This window comes from Pollicipes pollicipes, unplaced genomic scaffold (assembly GCF_011947565.3).
Source record: "Pollicipes pollicipes isolate AB1234 unplaced genomic scaffold, Ppol_2.1 Scaffold_5724;HRSCAF=6776_pilon_pilon_pilon, whole genome shotgun sequence".
Lineage (NCBI taxonomy): Eukaryota > Metazoa > Arthropoda > Thecostraca > Pollicipedomorpha > Pollicipedidae > Pollicipes > Pollicipes pollicipes.
The window spans coordinates 11,940,787-11,959,537 of NW_023596746.1; the positions used below are offsets into that span (position 1 = coordinate 11,940,787).

At 61.4% G+C, this 18,751-nt stretch overlaps 1 protein-coding gene across 1 annotated transcript in view; it reads left to right on the top strand.

Annotated features, from left to right (window-relative positions):
* LOC119102670 (discoidin domain-containing receptor 2-like) overlaps positions 1–18,140 on the top strand; it is a 68,252-nt gene extending 50,112 nt beyond the window's left edge. The window contains exons 8-10 of the mRNA XM_037226129.1: positions 5,714–5,921; positions 14,215–14,310; positions 18,100–18,140. Coding sequence (XP_037082024.1) covers positions 5,714–5,921; positions 14,215–14,310; positions 18,100–18,140 — 345 coding nt within the window. The remainder of the gene's footprint in view (positions 1–5,713; positions 5,922–14,214; positions 14,311–18,099) is intronic.
* The last annotated feature ends 611 nt before the right edge of the window (positions 18,141–18,751 follow it).

The window sequence follows — 18,751 nt, forward strand, 5'->3', positions numbered from 1 at the left end:
GGCATCTGGAGGCGGGAGTAATGAGAGAGGAATGTTTACGCAGGGGCGGTGTTGTCGCGAGGCCGATCATATGCCAAAATAGCGCTGCGCTCGTGAGAAACAAACTCGTCAGCACTCTAGGCCGATGTTTATAAACATTTATTCGGAACAGTTTTTGTGCAATTATTCAATTTGTTTGACTGGCCGCATGCATATCGCGTGTGAATAACGCATGGGAACGCGTGCACCTGCAGCGCTCATTTTTCGTCCATGGTGAGCGCGCCGTAAAATGTGTGGACCGCTATGTCTTGTCGGCCGGAACAGACCCGTAACCAACAAGAACAAAGGCATCGATCTCCTCACGTGACGCGTCTCGTCATATATTTCTCGGTCCTAATCTCCATCAACGAACGCCGCGGCCATTGTAATGGCAATATATTACGCTCGCTTGGCGTGCTGGAGACTACGCCGTGGCCAAAGTCGCGGAGCAACACATTACGCCAGGCAATGTGTCATTGCCTCTGACCAGGAGCGAGCTCGCCGGCTCGCGGCCGACTATCTGCAGGCGCGCCGTTGCGATGGGGCCGTATTGGCACCGCTCAGCTCACACCAATCGCTTGCCACCACTTCACCCCGACGCATGTATCCTGAGCGCGCCTCTGGTCCTGTGTGTCCTGATTGCGCCTCTGGTTCCGTGTGTCCCAAGCTCCTCTGGTTCCGTGTGTCCTAAGCGCACCTCTGGTCCTGTGTGTCCTGATTGCGCCTCTGGTTCCGTGTGTCCTAAGCGCGCCTCTGGTTCTGTGTGTCCCGAGCGCGCCTCTGGTCCTGTGTGTCCCGAGCGCGCCTCTGGTCCGTGTGTCCTGAGCGCGCCTCTGGTTCTGTGTGTCCCGAGCGCGCTCTGGTCCTGTGTGTCCTGAGCGCGCCTCTGGTTCCGTGTGTCCCAAGCTCCTCTGGTCCTGTGTGTCCTGAGCGCCTCTGGTTCTGTGTGTCCTGGTGTCCTGAGCGCGCCACTGGTCCTAAACCTGCCTTGGCGCCCCTCGGGCGAGCGGTCGATCGCCTCAACTCGCCGACCTGCACGTTTCGCCAGCGCGTGCCACCAATCCGGCGTAACTCCTCGTCAGCCGGCCGGCCGGCGGCAGACACACGGATCCCGTGACTCGACGGGGCTTGGACGGCGGCGGCGGCGTCTGGCACCTCACGACACCCGTCCTCGCGCGGCGGCGGCGGCCGCGCACGTCCCCAGATATTAGCCAGCCTCGGTGTCGCGCAGAATGGGGTGGACGCTGTGATTGGATGCCGGTCCGATGATCCGCCCCAGGCTATATTGGCGCGGTGGTCGCTCGTCCGCCGAGACGGGCGTGGTCAGCTGACGAAGCGACGCTCTCACGCCGACAGGAGGCGCGGTGGCGCGGCCGGAGGCGGCGGCGGAGCGGAATATGGTGTTGGTCCGAAGGTTGTGGCGGACAGAATCAGAAACCTTCGCCCAGCGTTCAGCTACGGGCCGGGGCCGCGCGGCTGGCTGCCAAGGGCGTCGTTAGGCACGAATAACTTCCGAACAAGGCAATCGACGGCCACTGGTGCTCAGGAATAGGTCTCACGCCCAGTTACGTGCTCCAGTCGTCAATGCCCAGGCCGATGACGCTTTGAGCGGCCGTAAGTGGATTGCAGAGTTACGGGCGGGACTGAACATGGAGCGGGAGTGAGTCGGACTGGACAGATCGCAGCGCTGCCTCCCCCGCTTCAGTTCGTCGCGGTCAGTGATGGTTTGAACTGCTCGGGTCAGGATACCGCAGACAACAGCCCTGGCGCACCCACAGTCATTCCACTGGTCGTCGGGATTTGTGTCCTGGCTCGAGCTTATTATACAGCCTACGTTGGGAAGTGAGAGGAGGGTGAGGTAGTTTAGGGTAGGGTGCCCCTCAGTAGATCAGCTCATGTAACCGAAGCAGCCGCCCCTGCCGAAGACCTGCAACCTGGGGTAAGCAGTCCCGTGGTGTTGGGACTTACGCGGGCTGTGACGGCCGACCCCCGTGACCCCGACACGAGTCTGAATGACCAGCTGCAGCGCGCCCCGCCCCGCCCCGTCCCGCCTCTGACCTGCTTCCGGCCAGCGGCGGCCGCGCCCGTGGGAATGGCAGAGGACAATCGGGGAATCGTGTCAATGGCTGCTCCAGTGGAGCACTCTTCAGCCGGGCGCCTGACCCGACGGAGCCCCGCCGGGGCGTCATCCCAGCGGCGCCGGGAGGCGGGAGACGGCCTGAGAACGCGCCCGGGGGCGGAGGGACGGCCTGAGAACCCGCCCCTGGAGGCAGAGGGACGGCGTCAGAACCCCGCCCGGGAGGCGGAGGGACGGCCTCAGACCCCGCCCGGGAGGCGGAAGGGATGGCCTGAGAACCTGCCCGGGAGGCGGAGGGACGGCCTCAGACCCCGACCGGGGGGGCGGAGGGACGGCCTCAGACCCCGACCGGGAGGCGGAGGGACGGCGTCAGAGTCCGTGGACAGGAGGGTCCCAGCGGGCACCCGGGAGGAGGCGGAGGGACTTCTCAAAACCTGAAGACAGGAGGGTCGACCTGCGGCATCACTGTGGCTCTGCGCCGTACTGTGCGTTTATTCATGATCGTTGAAAAACATTCGAAACAAGACCAGCTTATCTCACGATTTCGTAGGTAATACGGCCTCTGCGTGGTGTAAAAGTGGAACAGGCAAGGCCAGATAAGCTACTCTACCGACCCTCACAGCATATCACGCCAGAAAATGATGGAAATGAAATATATTCCCACGATTGTAAGCATTTGCCGTTATTGTGGCACTGTGTGGATCCCAGATGTTTATCGCTGACGGTGGGGGGTCAAATGCTTCGGCCTGACCTTGTCCTGGCTTCTCCTACAATGCCGCGGTCTACGCACAGGCGTCACTAAGTCATCGCATTCTCACACGTGCAGTGTCTGCTAATCTCCGTATACTCTGCTCGCTGGTCGTTCTCATCCGAGGGCTGCAGGCCTTCAGATAAACAATCGTGGATATCAGCACCGCTTGTACTCCTCTGACCCAACGTACGCCGTTATGGTAATCAGAGCGCACGCACGGATCAAACGTGCAATTGGAAACTAGCTCCTTCCGTCGAGGCGAAAGCCCAGATTCATCCAACCGACCAACGAGACAGCCTGGCCTGCCCGTTTCCGCCGTCTCCACCGTTCTTCAGTCCGCAGCTGCCGCTCTTCTCGGCGGCGAGCCCAACTCTGCACGCGCTGCGTCCCGCCGCCGCGTCGCCGTCGTCACCTTCCGCGCCTCCGTCGCTCGCGGACTTCCTCTGGGCGCGAAGCTCCGCTGACGACCATAAAGCGTCTCTCTCGAGCGTTTCCTTCTTCGGACGGCCCGAGGCCGATCGCGCCGGCGGGCGCGCAGGAGGCGCGGCCGCGACAGCCCGAGGCCACTCGGGAGGACAATGGCCGCTTGTCGGCGCCGCGTCAGATAAGCCGCCTTTGACAGGCCGCGCCGTTTTTGCCGGAGCAGCGCTGTCATACAGTTTACACCGCGATGGCGCGATTGTGCACTTTTCGAATTAATTGCTTTGATCAGTTATGCGAAAATGGGTCGATGCTCTGATTAGAGGGTAATAGGATTCCGCCCGGCGCCGCCAGCTGCTGCACGACAGCCGGCGTCAGCCGCCGACGCGGCGTCTGCAATTAGCTGCAGGGTCCGCCGGCGGCGTGCGCGACTCCTGGGTGGCGACAGCCGTCATCTGGAACAGCGGCAGCCGTCATCTGAAGCGGCAACAGCCGTCATCTGGAGCAGCGACAGGCGTCATCTGGAGCAGCGACAGGCGTCATCTGAAGCGGCAACAGCCGTCATCTGGAGCAGCGACAGGCGTCATTCGGAGCAGCGCAACAGCTGTCATCTGGAGCAGCGGCAGCCGTCATCTGGAGCAGCGGGAGCCGTCATCCAGAACGGTGACAGCCGTCATCTGGAGCGGTGACAGCCGTCATCTGGAGCGGTGACAGCCGTCATCTTGACAGCAGCAGGAGCAGCGCGACAACTGTCACCTGGAGCAGCGACAACCGTCATCTGGAGCAGCGCGACAGCCGTGGTCTGCCCGCTTCTTTCTCGGTCACGCAGCGCGCGGCTCTGTGGGTGGTCCGAGCCACGGTCGATGTCAGTCAGCTGACGGCGTTGTACATTTTTGAGGATGTGTGGCTCGGTGGTTCGTGACTTTTCGCGTCTGGACCACCGGCTGTTACTGCCAGCCGGGCTTCTGTCGTGATTGAGCGGCGGACAGTGTGTGCCGAGACCCAGGTCGAGGACGCCGCTCGGCAGCGCGCGGTGACCGCTGGCCGAGATTCGGAAGATGAATGCGTGGCATGTTCTCGTCGCAGTGGCCGACAGCTCGCCGGCAGCTGTGGCTTGTCAGCGGCCTAATGACGCCGCCTGCCGACAGGCGCCCGACAGCTTCCCCTCTCCGCTGAGAAGACACGCCCGAGAGACGGGCGAGCTGTCGGCCGCATGATGACCATGTTGAGGATGTGTGACCTGACAGACGATCGGTCTGTCATCGGCCACCTGACCATCCGGCAGACCCGGTGTCTGCCGACCTGCGCCCGCGCCTGGTGTCACGCTTCCATAAATCCATGGCTCAGTGCACCCCTCGCATGTCCGTTTGCCCCTGACATAGGCCACCACGTACTTATCGCCACCATATGTCCGCGCTCGTCCATGGACCCGCGACCTGTCCATCCGTGTGCTCCGGGATGCGTCGGTTCGGATCGGCGGCGATCTGCGGCCTTCTTACTCCTTACACCCAGCCGTGGACGCGCGCCTGCCGCTGCCCCCCGAACCGCCGCGACCCCGCCGCGCCTCAGGCGTCCGCCGTCGGGCCGGCGGCGCCCGCGGGGCACGGCGCCGTGACCTGGCCGTCGGCCCGGCCGCCGCGGGGCGCCTGTCGCGGTCGACAGCTGATGGGGCCGCCCGCTGGGCCCGACGAGCCGACGCCCCAGAGACGTCTGGAAAACACGCCGTCCGGCCGCGCTCCGCGCCGGTGCCGGACGGGCCGCCGGCCGGCCGACGCCGATGGCTGCCGGATGGAAATGCGGCGGCGGCGGTGTTTGGGGAGGCGCGGCGGTATAATGTATGACAGTGCCGCCGCGTGAGAAAGCTTTGATCTGCTGATTTGATCTGGTGCGACGGCAGAGCACAGGGCTTTGTCTGGCCGGCTTCTGGTTTTGTCGTTACATGGTCTGTTTCTCTTTGCAGGGTTTGAGTGGGTGGGCTGGAGAAACTCGACGGCCGACGGAACTCTGGAGATGACATTCAAATTCGACACTGTCAGGAATTTTTCCGAAGTCATCATCCATACGAATAATGACCGTCAGAGAGAAATTGAGGTAAGCGCACGTTTGTGCATGCGACATTTGTCATTGCACATGTTAAACGTCCTAATTTAGCCACGCTTTCATTGATGCAGGCATGCGAGCATGAATTTCCTCACGCTCAATTATGACCAATCCATATTCAAAAGCAATTTCAAAACTGTCAGCGACAATTCAGTAACCCTGGGCCCCCGCCTGGTGTGCGTCGCTGACTGGTGGGCCGCGTGCCGTTTTTTGCCCGGCTGCCGGCGGAGCGTGCTCTGCGCCTCTGCTGGGCGCCCCCCCCCCCCCCTCCCCCCCCCGCCAGACAATGGACCGCGTGCCCGTGCGCGCCGGCTCCCCGGCGCTGACCGGGCGCCGTCGTGTGGCAGGTGTTTTCGTTGGCGCGGGTCACCGGCTCGGTGGGCGGACGCCACTTCAACACGGATCCCGTGACCCACTACACGCTGGGCGGCGGCGGCTTCAACGGCGCCAGGAACGTGTCGGTCAAGATGCCACGCGTGCTGGCCCGCTACCTGCGGCTCGAGCTGCAGTTCGCCGCCGCCTGGATCCTGGTCAGCGAGGTCACGTTCGAGTCAGGTGAGTCGTCACGGTCAGGAGAGGTCAGGATCGGGAGAGGCCTCTGGCAGCGTCCTTTTAGTCATTGATTGATTGACTGGAAAGAACGCTGTGGGGTTGACTCTGTCGTGGAAGGGGATTGGGTCGTCGGGGAGCATGGAAGCTCACAGAAGGAGTTGAAGTCATCAGGAATGATAAGAGCTTCTGGAGGTCACCACCGGGTGGGCGAAAAAAAAACCGGCAGAATATTGCAGGGCCGCGTGAACCACCAAGGTCACCGAGGTGCATGCTTCTACCTTGGAACGGCGCTGGGTAACTGAACATCCCCTCGGGTCGGTGTCAGTCACCGATCCTAGTGGGCCATCTCGTGTCACTGGATCTCGTCAAAGCCCAATGCGGCAGCGTAAGGCTAAGGCCGGTTTTGCGAGCTCAAAATAGGTCGCACCCCGTGCGGCTAGGTCAGCGAGATCGCTAAAGCTCCGGTGCGTGTCACACTCCTAAGCATTCTCCTCCTTCCCCCCCCCCCCCCCCCCGCTTGCAGAGGTCAGCCTGGGGTCTCGAGGCTGACCCCTGACCTCAGCCGGCCCGGCGGCCGCCTCGGAGCGTGGACCGCATTTCTGCCGCTGCAGAACCCGTTGGGCGGCGCGCACGCCGGCCACGCACGTGCGACCGGAGCCGTCATGTTGGCGCACGGAGCGTGACGGAGATCTGCCGGCGGGCAGCCCCAGCCGAGGCCGGCTGCCCGCCCCCGCCCCCGCCCCCGCCACGGCCCACCGCCCGCGATGCCCGCCGGCCGGCGAGCGCGCCGGGGGTGTGTTGCGGGTTATGCGTGTGCGCAGTTTGGCGTGCAGCTGTATCGATAGCCGGCTTCCGTATCGGCGAAATGGGATTGCTTGGGTGATCACAGTCCAGGGTGGTCGGTTTCGTACTCGCCTTTGGTCGTCTGGTTACTGTCTTGAGTCTGCTGTTATCCAAACAGCTGCCTCTAATGGTATTCTTCTTGATTCACAACACTTTTGCTATGCTCAACCGTCAGGAAGAAACTCATGTACTCTTGATGGTAATGCTTCCTTGGCACCTTCCGTGCGTATGCTTGTTCTGAAAGAGATTTGCGATATCAAAACAGGGCAAATCATATGAAGGGCACGGGCACAGTTTTGTCACCTAGTAATGGTTTGTAACCACGATTTTGTGCCGTCAGTCTTTCAGCAACACAACCAAATGTACACGGCCACTTCACGTGTCTCGTCAGGGCTTTGTCCCTGTGACGGGAGACGGTGCGATCGAACCACTCCTATCCCTCCAGGCCGCTCGACACGTGGGGTCGCGCCGCGGTCGCGCGAGGGGCGACCGTCTTTATATAGCCAGGCACGCTCCGCGTGGGCAGCAGCACCCCTCAATGAACCAGCCTGACAGAGAGAGGCGCATCGCTCGGGAGACGCGCCGCGCGAGGTCTCGAATAAAGAGCGCGCTTCCCCAAAATAGTCGGCCATATACGGCGCCGCAAAACTCGCCTCCACTGGCGCGGGCGGCGTCTGGTGAGACCCGTGTTATAATTCAGTGGACGCGCCGTGTGGCCGCCGACACAGCCTGTCTATCCTCCGAGCCGGCTGTCGGCAAACAAGGTCAAACGCCACTGCACTGACATGTCCGACCGCAGGCTAATTTTTAAACATTATCGGGAGCGTCGACCGCGGCTCATTTCAGCGGCCACGTCAGTCAAATGGCGGTCGTCAATCATTCGATGATGATCCAGGCCCGCTCTGGTCACGACCGTACAAAATTCCGCCCTTTTGTATATTGTGTTAACGACATCAGCCCAGTGCCGGGGCTTCATGCAGAGCACCATACCCAACCGGGCCGCGGTCTGCTGCCACCCGGCGCTGGACGGTCTGGTCCGGTCCGGTCCGGTCCGGTCTGGCCCGCGCGGAACAGCGGCGGACCCGCGTGGCCGCGAGCATCTTACGCAAACCGAGGCTGCCGCAGTGCGCCGTCGACGGCCGGCGGCGGGTGCGATGCCAGTCAGGCGGCCGGCGGCGCCTGCTGAGGTGTGCAACGGCGTGACCGCCAGCTGCCGGGCCGCCACCCGTCCCGCTACAGCTGGGAGCCGTGGGCTGGCGCCGCTCTGGGGACGCCGGCAGCACGCGCAGCCGTCGGCCGGTGTGGCAGCAACTTTTCGGTCGTTTGGAGTGAATATGGCCCTGCTAATTTTGTCAGCTGTGACACGGAGGTTATGGGTGTTTATGAAGGCCATTGACTTAATGTGATCGTGTGGGACACAATGTAGTGTGCCTGTTGCGACCCCTCGCCGACGATTTCGGGAAGGTCGCCCATTTCAGGGATGATCGCGTGTCTCGAGGTCGGCCTCAACCAGCACAAAAGAGTTTGATTGATGTTGTTATCTTTTTGCTGTGGAATATATCTGAATATTGTGACAGTTAGCAGCAGGTGTCATCAAGAAACCCGTGCACTGGGTACGTCTGGAAACTCGCCCGTGACGCCAGACGCCGATCGCTAGCCCACCTCCCCGTCTGAATAGGGCACAGATCGCGGACGGGTAACCGTCCACGATCCGTGCCGGCCGCCACATCCGTCTCACGCCTTGTTTGATTTCGATCTCCGCTCGGCGAAGTCGGCTACACGGCCTGTGCACACTGCACGTGCACTGCGATCGGGCGTGTTTGCCCGTCTGTTCTGTGCACACGGCGGAGACAGAACCGTCCTCTTTCCCCTCTCACCCCTCCTCCCTCCTCTTCCCCACGCTTGCGTACAATGAGCGTCTGGCAAAAACGTCTCGGCTATGATTCAGTATTCGAAACGTGTTGCCGGGCTCGTTCCCGAGTGGATTTCCAGGAGGGGAGCGGCGACTGATTGCGATTTGTTCTCCTCGCAATGCTGCTGGGCGTGAACAGACGTGGAGCCGCGGGCCGGAAACGTGGACCGGAGACGTGGGCCAGGGCTATGGGCCGGAGCCGTGGGTGAGAGTTGTGGACCGGAGCCGTGGGCCGGAGACGTGGACCGGAGCTGTGGACCAGAGACGTGGACGGGAGACGTGGGCTGGAGACGTGGGTCGGAGCAGTGGACCAGAGACGTGGACGGGAGACGTGGGCTGGAGACGTGGGTCGGAGCCGTGGGCCAGGGCTGTGGTCCGGGGCCGTGGATGAGAGCTGTGGACCGGAGCCATGGATGAGAGCTGTGGACCGGAGCCGTGGGCCGGAGACGTGGACCGGAGCTGTGGACGGGAGACATGGGCTGGAGACGTGGGCCGGAGCCGTGGGTCAGAGCTGTGGACCAGAGACGTGGACGGGAGACGTGGGCTGGAGACGTGGGTCGGAGCCGTGCGCCGCAGCCATGGGCTGGAGACGTGGGTCGAAGCTGTGGGCTGGAGATGTGGGTCGGAGTCGCAGGCCGGAACCGTGAGCTGGAGACGTGGGTCGGAGTCGTGGGCTAGAGCCGTGGGCTGAGCCACGAACTGGAGCGGTGAGCCAGGCCGTGAGCAGGAAGCACCATAGCTGGGTGATCAAGCACTTGTCTGGTGACCGCAAGGACGGCAGCTTGTTGAAATGGGGCTTAACACTAGCTGGGCTTCGATTATTGCTGCATTTAGAGTAATGACCTCAGAAGGTGCGCACATTGCGGTGATGGAACAAAGTATGCGAACAATGTGTGTATCTCTCAATCATAAGTTCATTTCTCCGCGGCATGCCGACGATAAAAGAAGCGCAATTATAATCGTTTTTGCTCTCTTCGCTTGACGTTATGTCGTCATGGGACGGTTCGGCCACTCAGTAGGAAAATTGGTCATGAGAAAGGCTGTCAGTCGCTGTAGATAATATCCAGCCGTAATCCTCTGAAAGCCTTACCAAGGCTGCGACAGGTCGTCTGGCGCGGAATCAAGATAGCCGAACACACCCTGTACCGCAGATCGTCCGGCGCGGAGTCAAGATAGCCGAACACACCCTGTACCTCCGCATCCGGAACCAAATGCCGACGAAAGACTCGTTGCGGCGTTGCCCAGTATCTCGGACGGTATCAGAAGAGAACAAAGCCGGCCGGTCGGCGGCGGCGCCTCATCACCCTGTCCTTCACACAGCGCCTGGGGACTCTCCGCACTCTCTCCTGATGGCCGACCAGCCCTGGCAGCCGATGAGCTGGTCACTTTATATCGCGAAATCGGAACAGGTGCAGCCACGCTCCGCCTTTGTCCGCCGTGCGTGTGAATAGAATAACGTTTTTGCCGGAGGGTCGGAGGAGCTCGCCGCTGCAATGGACTTTGGTATTTCTTTTGTTGGCTTCTGGTTCTATCGAAAGCCGATTCAGGAGCCGATCAGGAGAGCGGACGGAGGCCTGTGAACGGCCCTGTCCACGGCCGGTGACCGCCGGATCCACCGTGCATCGTCGTCTCCCCTCCCCTTCCTCCTCCCCCCCCCCCCCCCTGGCTGTTGGTCATCCGTGGACTAGCGGGAACGCGCGCTCGCCGCGTGTCCGTCCTATCAGCACATCCATCCTCGGCCCACGCCGGCTCGTTGTGCGTACACCCCTGATAGCGCCCTTCATCACAGGTGTCCCGTTCCCACCGGTGCGACCCTGTTTACCACTCGACATCTTCGTAGCTCGCCCGGACCGAGACAAAGTAACAAGGTGCATCGATCCCGGGATGTTTCGGGAGACTGAATTGATGCGGCTGTGCGGGGAACACCTCATTAATATTGCTGATTGGTATAATCGAGTGGTGTTAATGAGTTACACCAGCGTTCACTATCGTATTCATGCGGATCTGACCAGCACCGAGGTTTTCCCGTGCGTGCCGTCGTAGATGTGATTTCCACTGGGGTGTTATGCATATGATGGGTAGTTCAGTGTGTTAAAGCAACGGAACTGCGAGTCATGCAACTTACAAGTTTTATGTTACGCTTAAAGAAGAATGTCGGTGAGGGCATTGCCGAGCCATTAATGCGGCGGTATTCGTCCCTGCCCCATCGGGTCCCAAATCGTCGCGGTCTTAGACCGGCGTAGTCCTAACCCAGCTGGGACGTCTCGTCGTCAGTTAGGACGCCATTTTGCCCAACTGAAACACTTCCAGTGTCAGGCCAGGTCAATCCCTCCACCCGGCCGGGTCGGCTCCTCTGCCCGGCCGGGTCGGCCCTCTGCCCGGCCAGGTCAGCCCTCTGCCCGGCCGGGTCGGCCCCGCTGCCCGGCCGGGTCGGCCCTTCTGCCCGGCCAGGTCAGCCCCTCTGCCCAGCCGGGTCGGCCCCTCTGCCCGGCCGGGTCAGCCCCTCTACCCAGCTGGGTCGGCCCCTCTTCCCGGCCGGGTCAGCCCCTCTACCCAGCTGGGTCGGCCCCTCTTCCCGGCCGGGTTGGCCGCTCTGCCCGGCCGGGTCAGCCCCTCTGCCCGGCCGGGTCGGCCCCTCTGCCCGGCCGGGTCAGCGCGCCGGGCGCGTGCGTGTCGAGCGGCGGCCGTCGGCGCCCCTGTCGCGGCTGCGGCCACACCCGGCTCTAATTGGACCCATCCGTCTGGCTGCTGAAGGGAGACACACCCGGCGGAGACGCCGGCCACCACGCGGGCGGGGCGGGGCGCCAGCCGGGCGCAGCCCCGCCGGCGGCGCGCGCAAGGCCGCTGACGCCGCCGGCCGGGCGCGGCGGGCTCGCTCGGGACGAATCTCGCCGAAGCGGGGCCGCGGACGGGGACCGGGTCGGAGGGAGGTGAGGGCGGATGGAGGCTGCGTCTGGCCTGTGACCTGTGACCGGGTCAGCTGGCGCGGTGGGCCGCACTGAGGGACCGCGACAGGACCAGCTCGCCTCTCCAAGTCGAGGTTATAGGCTCCAGTTGAGAACTAGAAGATACCGCCGAGCTTTCATTTGATCAATTAGAGTAGTGGATTTGATTTGATTTTACTTTACTATACCTCACAGAACTCTGTATGCTGCTTCCATTGTAATATTATGTGGATTACATCGTAAATCGTAAGACTGTGCATATAGACAGAGACCAAATGCGAGTCCTTGTGGATGAAATGAGCTGTGACTTGGCCGGGTCAAGGAAGGTGGGCTGATCTACCCAGGTCTACATCTGCTTATGGGTCCTGAAACATATGCTTATGCTTCTGTTCTCAAGCTTAGGAATGTCTAAGGACACAGCAAATATGTTCACTTATGCGTCACGTTATTAGTAACGTCCAGTTATCGTTTGCATCTCTCGTAAAAATCGCGTTCAGAGGGATACGCAGCAATGAAGCTTTAATAGTTGTTCCGCCTAAACGATGGATGCCACCCGGCTGCAGTCAACGACAGCAAATTTCTACTTGTTCGCTGCACAAGTTTGCACCACTCACTGTGGAATGCGGATCATGCGAAAGGATCTACGGTCCCAATAATCCCCACTGTGACATTCCGATGTGTTAGGAGTCACCAAACATGGTTTAGAACCATGTTAGCATTTGTTGGCTCTTCAAGTGTTTGATGACGCAGCTGTGCTCATTGTTGTCGTCGATATCTGTTCACACGGACATAAAAGTCAACTCCGAAGCAGCCAAGGTGTCTCCAGCTATATCTTCGCCCGTGTAAACAATGCCGAAGAGGAAAAAAACATCCGGTACGCGTTCTATCTATTTCACTGTCAGCTGAAAAACTACCTGGCACGGACCAACATTTACAAATCTAGCATCGAGTCGCAATTAATGGAAGCGTACAATCTTGACAAGCTTACTTAGTCATTCGCCGTCACTTTGGAGAATAACGACTGAGCCTTCTCACAGACCCTCTATCAAAGACCCGACCCCTCCAGTCTTTCGACTTGGAAAATATAGCCCGTCGCCCACAATAAATGAGGCGAATGCCCGAGCCATTTCGTCTACTTTTTCCCGATCGCTTTTTATGTGTCGGTGTGACCATTTCGACCATAATTACGGACGCTGGCTTCGGCGGCCCTTCATAAAGCAGCGAGTCATTCTGTCGTCATTCATCGGGCTCCATTACGAGCGAACTTTACACCGCCGTAAAAGTGCGCTGGACCTCCCGAAGAAAGCGCCCCTCCGCCGTCGCCGGGCTCCCCCTGAATGCCAAGGGAGAGCTCAGGTCCGGCGGGCCGGCTCATTCCTATTCTCCGCCGCGCGGCGCTCATTCCGCGGCCTAACAAGCGCCTCGGGCTTGGGGGCGGGGGTGGAACGTGCAGCGACGAGGCAACAGCTTGCAGTGTGGCGCGTCCTGCTGTCGGTCTCCGGCCGTCTCGCCGGTCCGGTCGATACCTGCCACCTCCTGACGTGATGGGGAGCGAGCGGAGGAGGGAGGAGATGGAAGGGGGGGGGGGGCGCTCACACCGGCTGGACCACCGGGACCGCCCGGGCGACGCACAGCGACGCATCGCGCCGCGGTCCTTGCGGTTCAGTCGGTCAGTTCCCCGGCAGACAATCTCCTCACAGCTGGCCGCAGGCATCGGAGCCTCGCCAGCCGGTGCACAGCCGCAGGCTCTGTCACCCTTGCGCGTCACCCGAGCTTGTCACCCGAGCAAGGTGAGCACGGCCCTGTCACCCGACGCAGCAGTCACCCATCGAGCTGACCGGCAGTTTTGCAGCCGCGCTCTTACACAACGCGCGCCGCGGGGTGTCGGCTTCGGTAACCGGGCGCCGGACGCCGGGGATGGCTGACGCGGGGCTTCGTCGCCAGACGGTCCGTGACCCTCGACCGGCACGTGCGCTAAGCCGCCGCCGGCGGCCCGCGGGACGTTCTGAGAGCGTTCTGTTGCTTGGCGTGGGCGTCGACGCCCCCGTGAGACACCCCGTCGCCCTGCCTGCGACTGACCATCAGCCGAGGTCAAGGTCACCCCTGCCGTTCACCGGCACTCGGAGCGGGGCGCCCGCCGCCCCAATGGGGATCATCGGCGTCCCGGCGGCCAGATGGAGCCTGTCGACGGTGCGCCGTCTGGCTCGCTCTCATAGCCCGAGGAGCGATGAAACGGGCGGCGGGCTCGCTTCACGCGGGTATCAGATCAGTGACGACTGTCCTCAAAAGGAGGGGAGGTGCCAACATGTGGGTCACGCACCAGGTGTGGACTAGCGGTGTCTCCAGGACGTTGTGTAACAAATGGCCGCGAAATTGGCCGTTTTATTGCCTAACAGACATGCATTACGACAAGAGCGTTTATTTGTTCAGTGCCTTTTACTTCTGGTACTTCTGATGTATCATGTTTCTTCTCCTTGCTTCCTCGTTATGCACAAATGAGGTCATGAGCGTGTTTACGTCACCTTCTCATGGCTTCAACTTCCGTTCGGTTGCACTCTTCGTGCACGGACCGACATCATCTCGTCTGTGTCGGCAGAGCCGGCGGTGGGCAACTTCAGCGACGAGACGGGCCCGCTGCTTCGGGAGACGGCGCTGGAGGGCGGCGGCCGGGCCGGCGACGGGCAGCGCATCGGTGAGTGTCTGTCTGCGTCGCACTCAGTCGGTCACATCAGGGTGAGCTGCACCCTAACCCACCACGACACGCCAGGGAATGCTCTTCGTAACACTGGGCGCTGACAGGCAGCAGACGTGATCCCAGGCAGGCCGGAGTTGCATGTGACGACGACACCGTCCTACACTGCACTGGCGAATCTCATGTTGTATGTGACGACGCTAAACAGGGAACCGAACTAGCACATTGTCGAACGTGAGATCGTTGGCTCGCAGCGCGTGCTGATGCGTACCGATCGTCACCTCCGGCACCGGCGTCTGAGTCAGGAGCACTGCCTCACCGACGCACGCTGCTCAAAACTCGCCGAACTGCAGCCAGCCTTTGGCCGATCTCCGAGCTGCAACCAGCCTTCCGGCCGGTCTCCGAGCTGCAGCCAGCCTTCCAGCCGGTCTCGAGCTGCAGCCAGCCTTCCAGCCGATATTCGAGCTGAGCCAGCCAGCCGCATCGCCAGCCTGGGGGGCGAAGTGGCTGGCTGGGCCTCGCGCCGGCTGGTGTGGCCGAGTGGGGGCCAAGCTCGCACCCGCAATGGACCCGGCGCCGTCCCGACAGGCCACCTGGTCGAGAGGCGTGTCGGCAGGTCACTTCTCAGACGGCGGTCGGTCGGCGGGGACCTCTGACGGCGGTCAGTCGGCACGGATCAGACGGATCGACCAGTGTCAGCACTCAACCGATGATCCATGTCGCTGTCATCCGGCCCGATGCCGCCTTGCGATTCGGCCCATGAGCGCGAGTCGCCGGCTTGTCCAGAGATAAGCCGACACAGGCGGCACGGTTTCATGGCGGTGCCACCGGCGGCAATCCGTGTCCCCGCCAGGTCAGCCGATGTCGACACGGGATCGGTGTCGCCGCACGCGAGCTGACGGCGTCGCGCGAGTCGTGTCGTCGACCGGTCCGGCGCCGCCGCTCGGACACGTCGTCTACCTGCGCGGCCGCCCGGGTCACATGCGTCATCGCGACATGCGGCGTGATGTACGGCGCGTCACGACCTGGCAGGGCGACGGGCCCGTCCCGCGTCGAAGCGCGACTCGTCCTCATCGCGCCGGGCGTCTCGCGTCTGTCGAGTCGGCAGCGAGGCGTCGCTCGGCCGGGCGCCGGGCGTCGCTCGGTCGGGCGCCGGGCGTCGCTCGGTCGCGCGCGCCGGCTCAGCAGACGCGCTCCTCGCCTCCGCCAGCGCTCAGAAACGGCAGCCGAGCGGCGGCCGGCGCTGCGAAGCTCGCCAGCACAGCGTCCGCCGATGACAGCTCGCCTGATGGGACGAAAGCGGCGGCTAATGTGCGCCGCTGAACGGCTCAAAAACGGCGCCGGCTCCGGGCTCGGCGGTCCCGTCGCTGCCGCCGTCGGCCCGCGCCGGCGGACGGGCGCGAGCCGTGCGTCTGAATCGACGGGCGTCGGTCGCAGTGCGCGCGGCGTTGACTCCTCGGCGCTGACTCCGCGGCGCTGACTCCGCGGCGGTGACTCTTCCGCGCCCACTGCGGCTGCAGTGGCGTCGACTCGGCTGTTGATTGTCTCTCGCACCCTAGGGAAATTGTGGGATGGGGCGAAGCTGTGAGACATTTTCTGCACCGGTGAGTGCCATCGTCGCTACAGCGCAGCGAAATGGACGCCGCCTGTGACAGGCCCTAACGGCACTTTCGTGGGATGATCAGACGAGATGGAAGGTTATCACACCATTGCGCATGTTTTTTAACGTTCCTTTTTTGTTGTTAAAGGGCGACAATCCTTTTGCAAGCATTTGTTCCACAACATGCCTCACTGCGTGATGTATTTGCACATTCTTTCCCAAAATGTACATTTCATTTTCAGCAGACAAAGCCTTTAAACTACTGATTCATTTTTGGGAACTGAAATCGTCGTATGGAGAATAGTGCACTATTGTGTTCAGGCATTGTGAAAGTACTTTATCGAACATGTTGACAGGTTTATATCTGTTTCCCAGGTGTCATTGTTTCCTTCTCATTTCAGATATCAGTACTTTTTCCTGAAACAGATGATGCAGTTCTCAAAGCATTAATATGTTAGACCAATAATGGATTGGTCAATTAATGTCATCTTGTGGTATGTGTCTTCCCGACGTGATAGATGATACCAATTCCGCCAATACGACGAAGCACGTCATCTATAACATACTTGGACAGCATTTCCCAATAAGTTTGATTTTCAAGCCGCCACTCAGCGCAACCCAGGAAACCTCGGCGTTCCAAATATCGATTGATTGCCACCGGGCCGAGGCCACGCCGTATCTGCAGACCGCAATCCACTTCCAATCCTGCTGCGTGTCACCGGCGTCGGGTCGCCAGCCTGCTCACGGTCTCCTGGCGGGGCTTCAGTCTCCTCCTCACGGTCTTCTGGCCGGGGCTTAAGTCTCCTCCTCACGGTCTTCTGGCCGGGGCTTCAGTGTCCTCCTCACGGTCTCCTGGCCGGGGCTTCAGTCTCCTCCTCACGGTCTTCTGACAGATATTTATTTAGTCTCCTCCCCACGGCCTCCTGGCTGGGCTTCAGCCTCCTCACGGTCTCCTGGCTGGGCTTCAGTCTCATCCTCACGGTCTCCTGGCTGGGCTCCAGTCTCCTCCTCACGGTCTCCTGGCGGGGCTTCAGTCTCCTCCTCACGGTCTCCTGGCAGGGCTTCGGTCTCCTCACTGTCTCCTGGCGCGGCTTCGGTCTCCTCACTGTCTCCTGGCTTGGCTTCAGTCTCCTCGCGGTCTCATGGCAGGGCTTCAGTGTCCTCACGGTCTCCTGGCAGGGCTTCAGTATCCTCCTCACGGTCTGCTCGCCACCTGTGACCGATGAGGGGTGGCCGGTCCAGCGGCGCTGAGGGATGGGCGGCTCCAGTCCCGGCCGAGCCGCCGCCGCCGGCTCATAAGTCGGCCGGCCCCCGCTGCGCTGTATCATCAGCTGATTAGGCTAATCATCCTCACGTGCGGCCGCAGTAGGGCGGTCCCTCAATCAGCTGATGTGCGGAGATGACGGCTGACAGGTACTGGATGACGGCCGACCGGCACTGTCTCGGCTCGGTTTGTTTCCGCGTTCCTATCTGGGCCTGAAAGGTAAAAATCGTCGCATCTCGGCGGTAGCTCCGTTCTCTGTAAGAGGTTTGCCGAGGACTGGTGGGGTGGATTGGCTGGGCCTGTTCAAATGACAACCGATACTTTATGTGGACAGCGGTGATCTTTTGTATTTTCTCTTCAGATGCGAAAACAATATTTTTCACATCCTTTAGAAAACAGGGCTTCTAGACTTCTTGTTCGGTGTTCTTTTTTTGGTCCTGCAACTAATTTCTTCCTGGAGCTGTTACGTCAATGAGTGACATCGTTTCTGCGCCTTGGACTAACAATGACAAGTTACCGGGTTTGAAACAGTTTCCGGCCTCTGTCCGTTGGATGGCTTATAACTAATGTTTCATGTGAAAAGTTCGTGATTTTATGATGTTTGAATAACGTGTTCATATGCCAGATGGGGTGTAAGCGGATGCCCGGCACTACCGTTCCCGCACTGTCGCTGCGCTTCAGATGGCCCATCAATAAGACCAGATCAGGCGACACAGCCATTGCTTCGCGTTCGCAACGCATCATTACGTGACCCGTGACTCTCGGATACCCATGCGTGTCCCGGTAAGACCTCAGGTCCGCTCCCTTCCCAACTGGAGCTCTGAACGGCCCCGCCCTCAGCTGGAGCTCTGAACGGTCCCGCCCTCAGCTGGAGCTCTGAACGGCACCCGCCCTCGCTGGCGCTCTGAACGGCCCCCGCCCTCAGCTGGAGCTCTGAACGGCTCCCGTCGTCAGCTGGAGCTCTGAACGGCCCCCGTCCTCAGCTGGAGCTTTGAACGTGTCCCGCCCTCAGTTGGAGCCCTGAACGGCTCCCGCCCTCAGCTGGAGCGTGCGCCACAAGTAAACTATCCCCATGTCCCAACTTCGCTTTCGCTAGCACTCCGACGTCATCTCTGGTCCGGTCTCCGGGTCCGGCCACTCGGGTCCGGTCCCCAAGTCCGGTCCCCGAGTCCGGTGCCCAGGTCCGGTCTCCGGATCCGGTCTCCGGGTCCTGTCTGGTCGGCCATCTGCGCCCTCTTCGACCGCGATGACCGCGTACAGATGGCTGGTCATTCGGCTATCGGGCGTCCGCGGCGCAGTAAAACGCTGTCCGACATCTGGACAGGGACCAATTACAGTGGCCGGCTGGGCTGCGGACAGGGGTGGCGCGTGGGGCCGCCGATAATGGGTAATTAATTGGACCGCGTCGCCGCCCGTTCGGCCTGCTGACCATGGCTGCCGCCCGGCTGGAGCACGCGGACAAAAAGTCCCAGTGGGAATCTCGGTGCGGGGATCGGTCCGGTTCAGTGCTGCGCCGCGGCGAACAAGCTGCCCACCCGCCACTGGTGGAGGACAAGCGATCTTCCAGACGGCCCTGG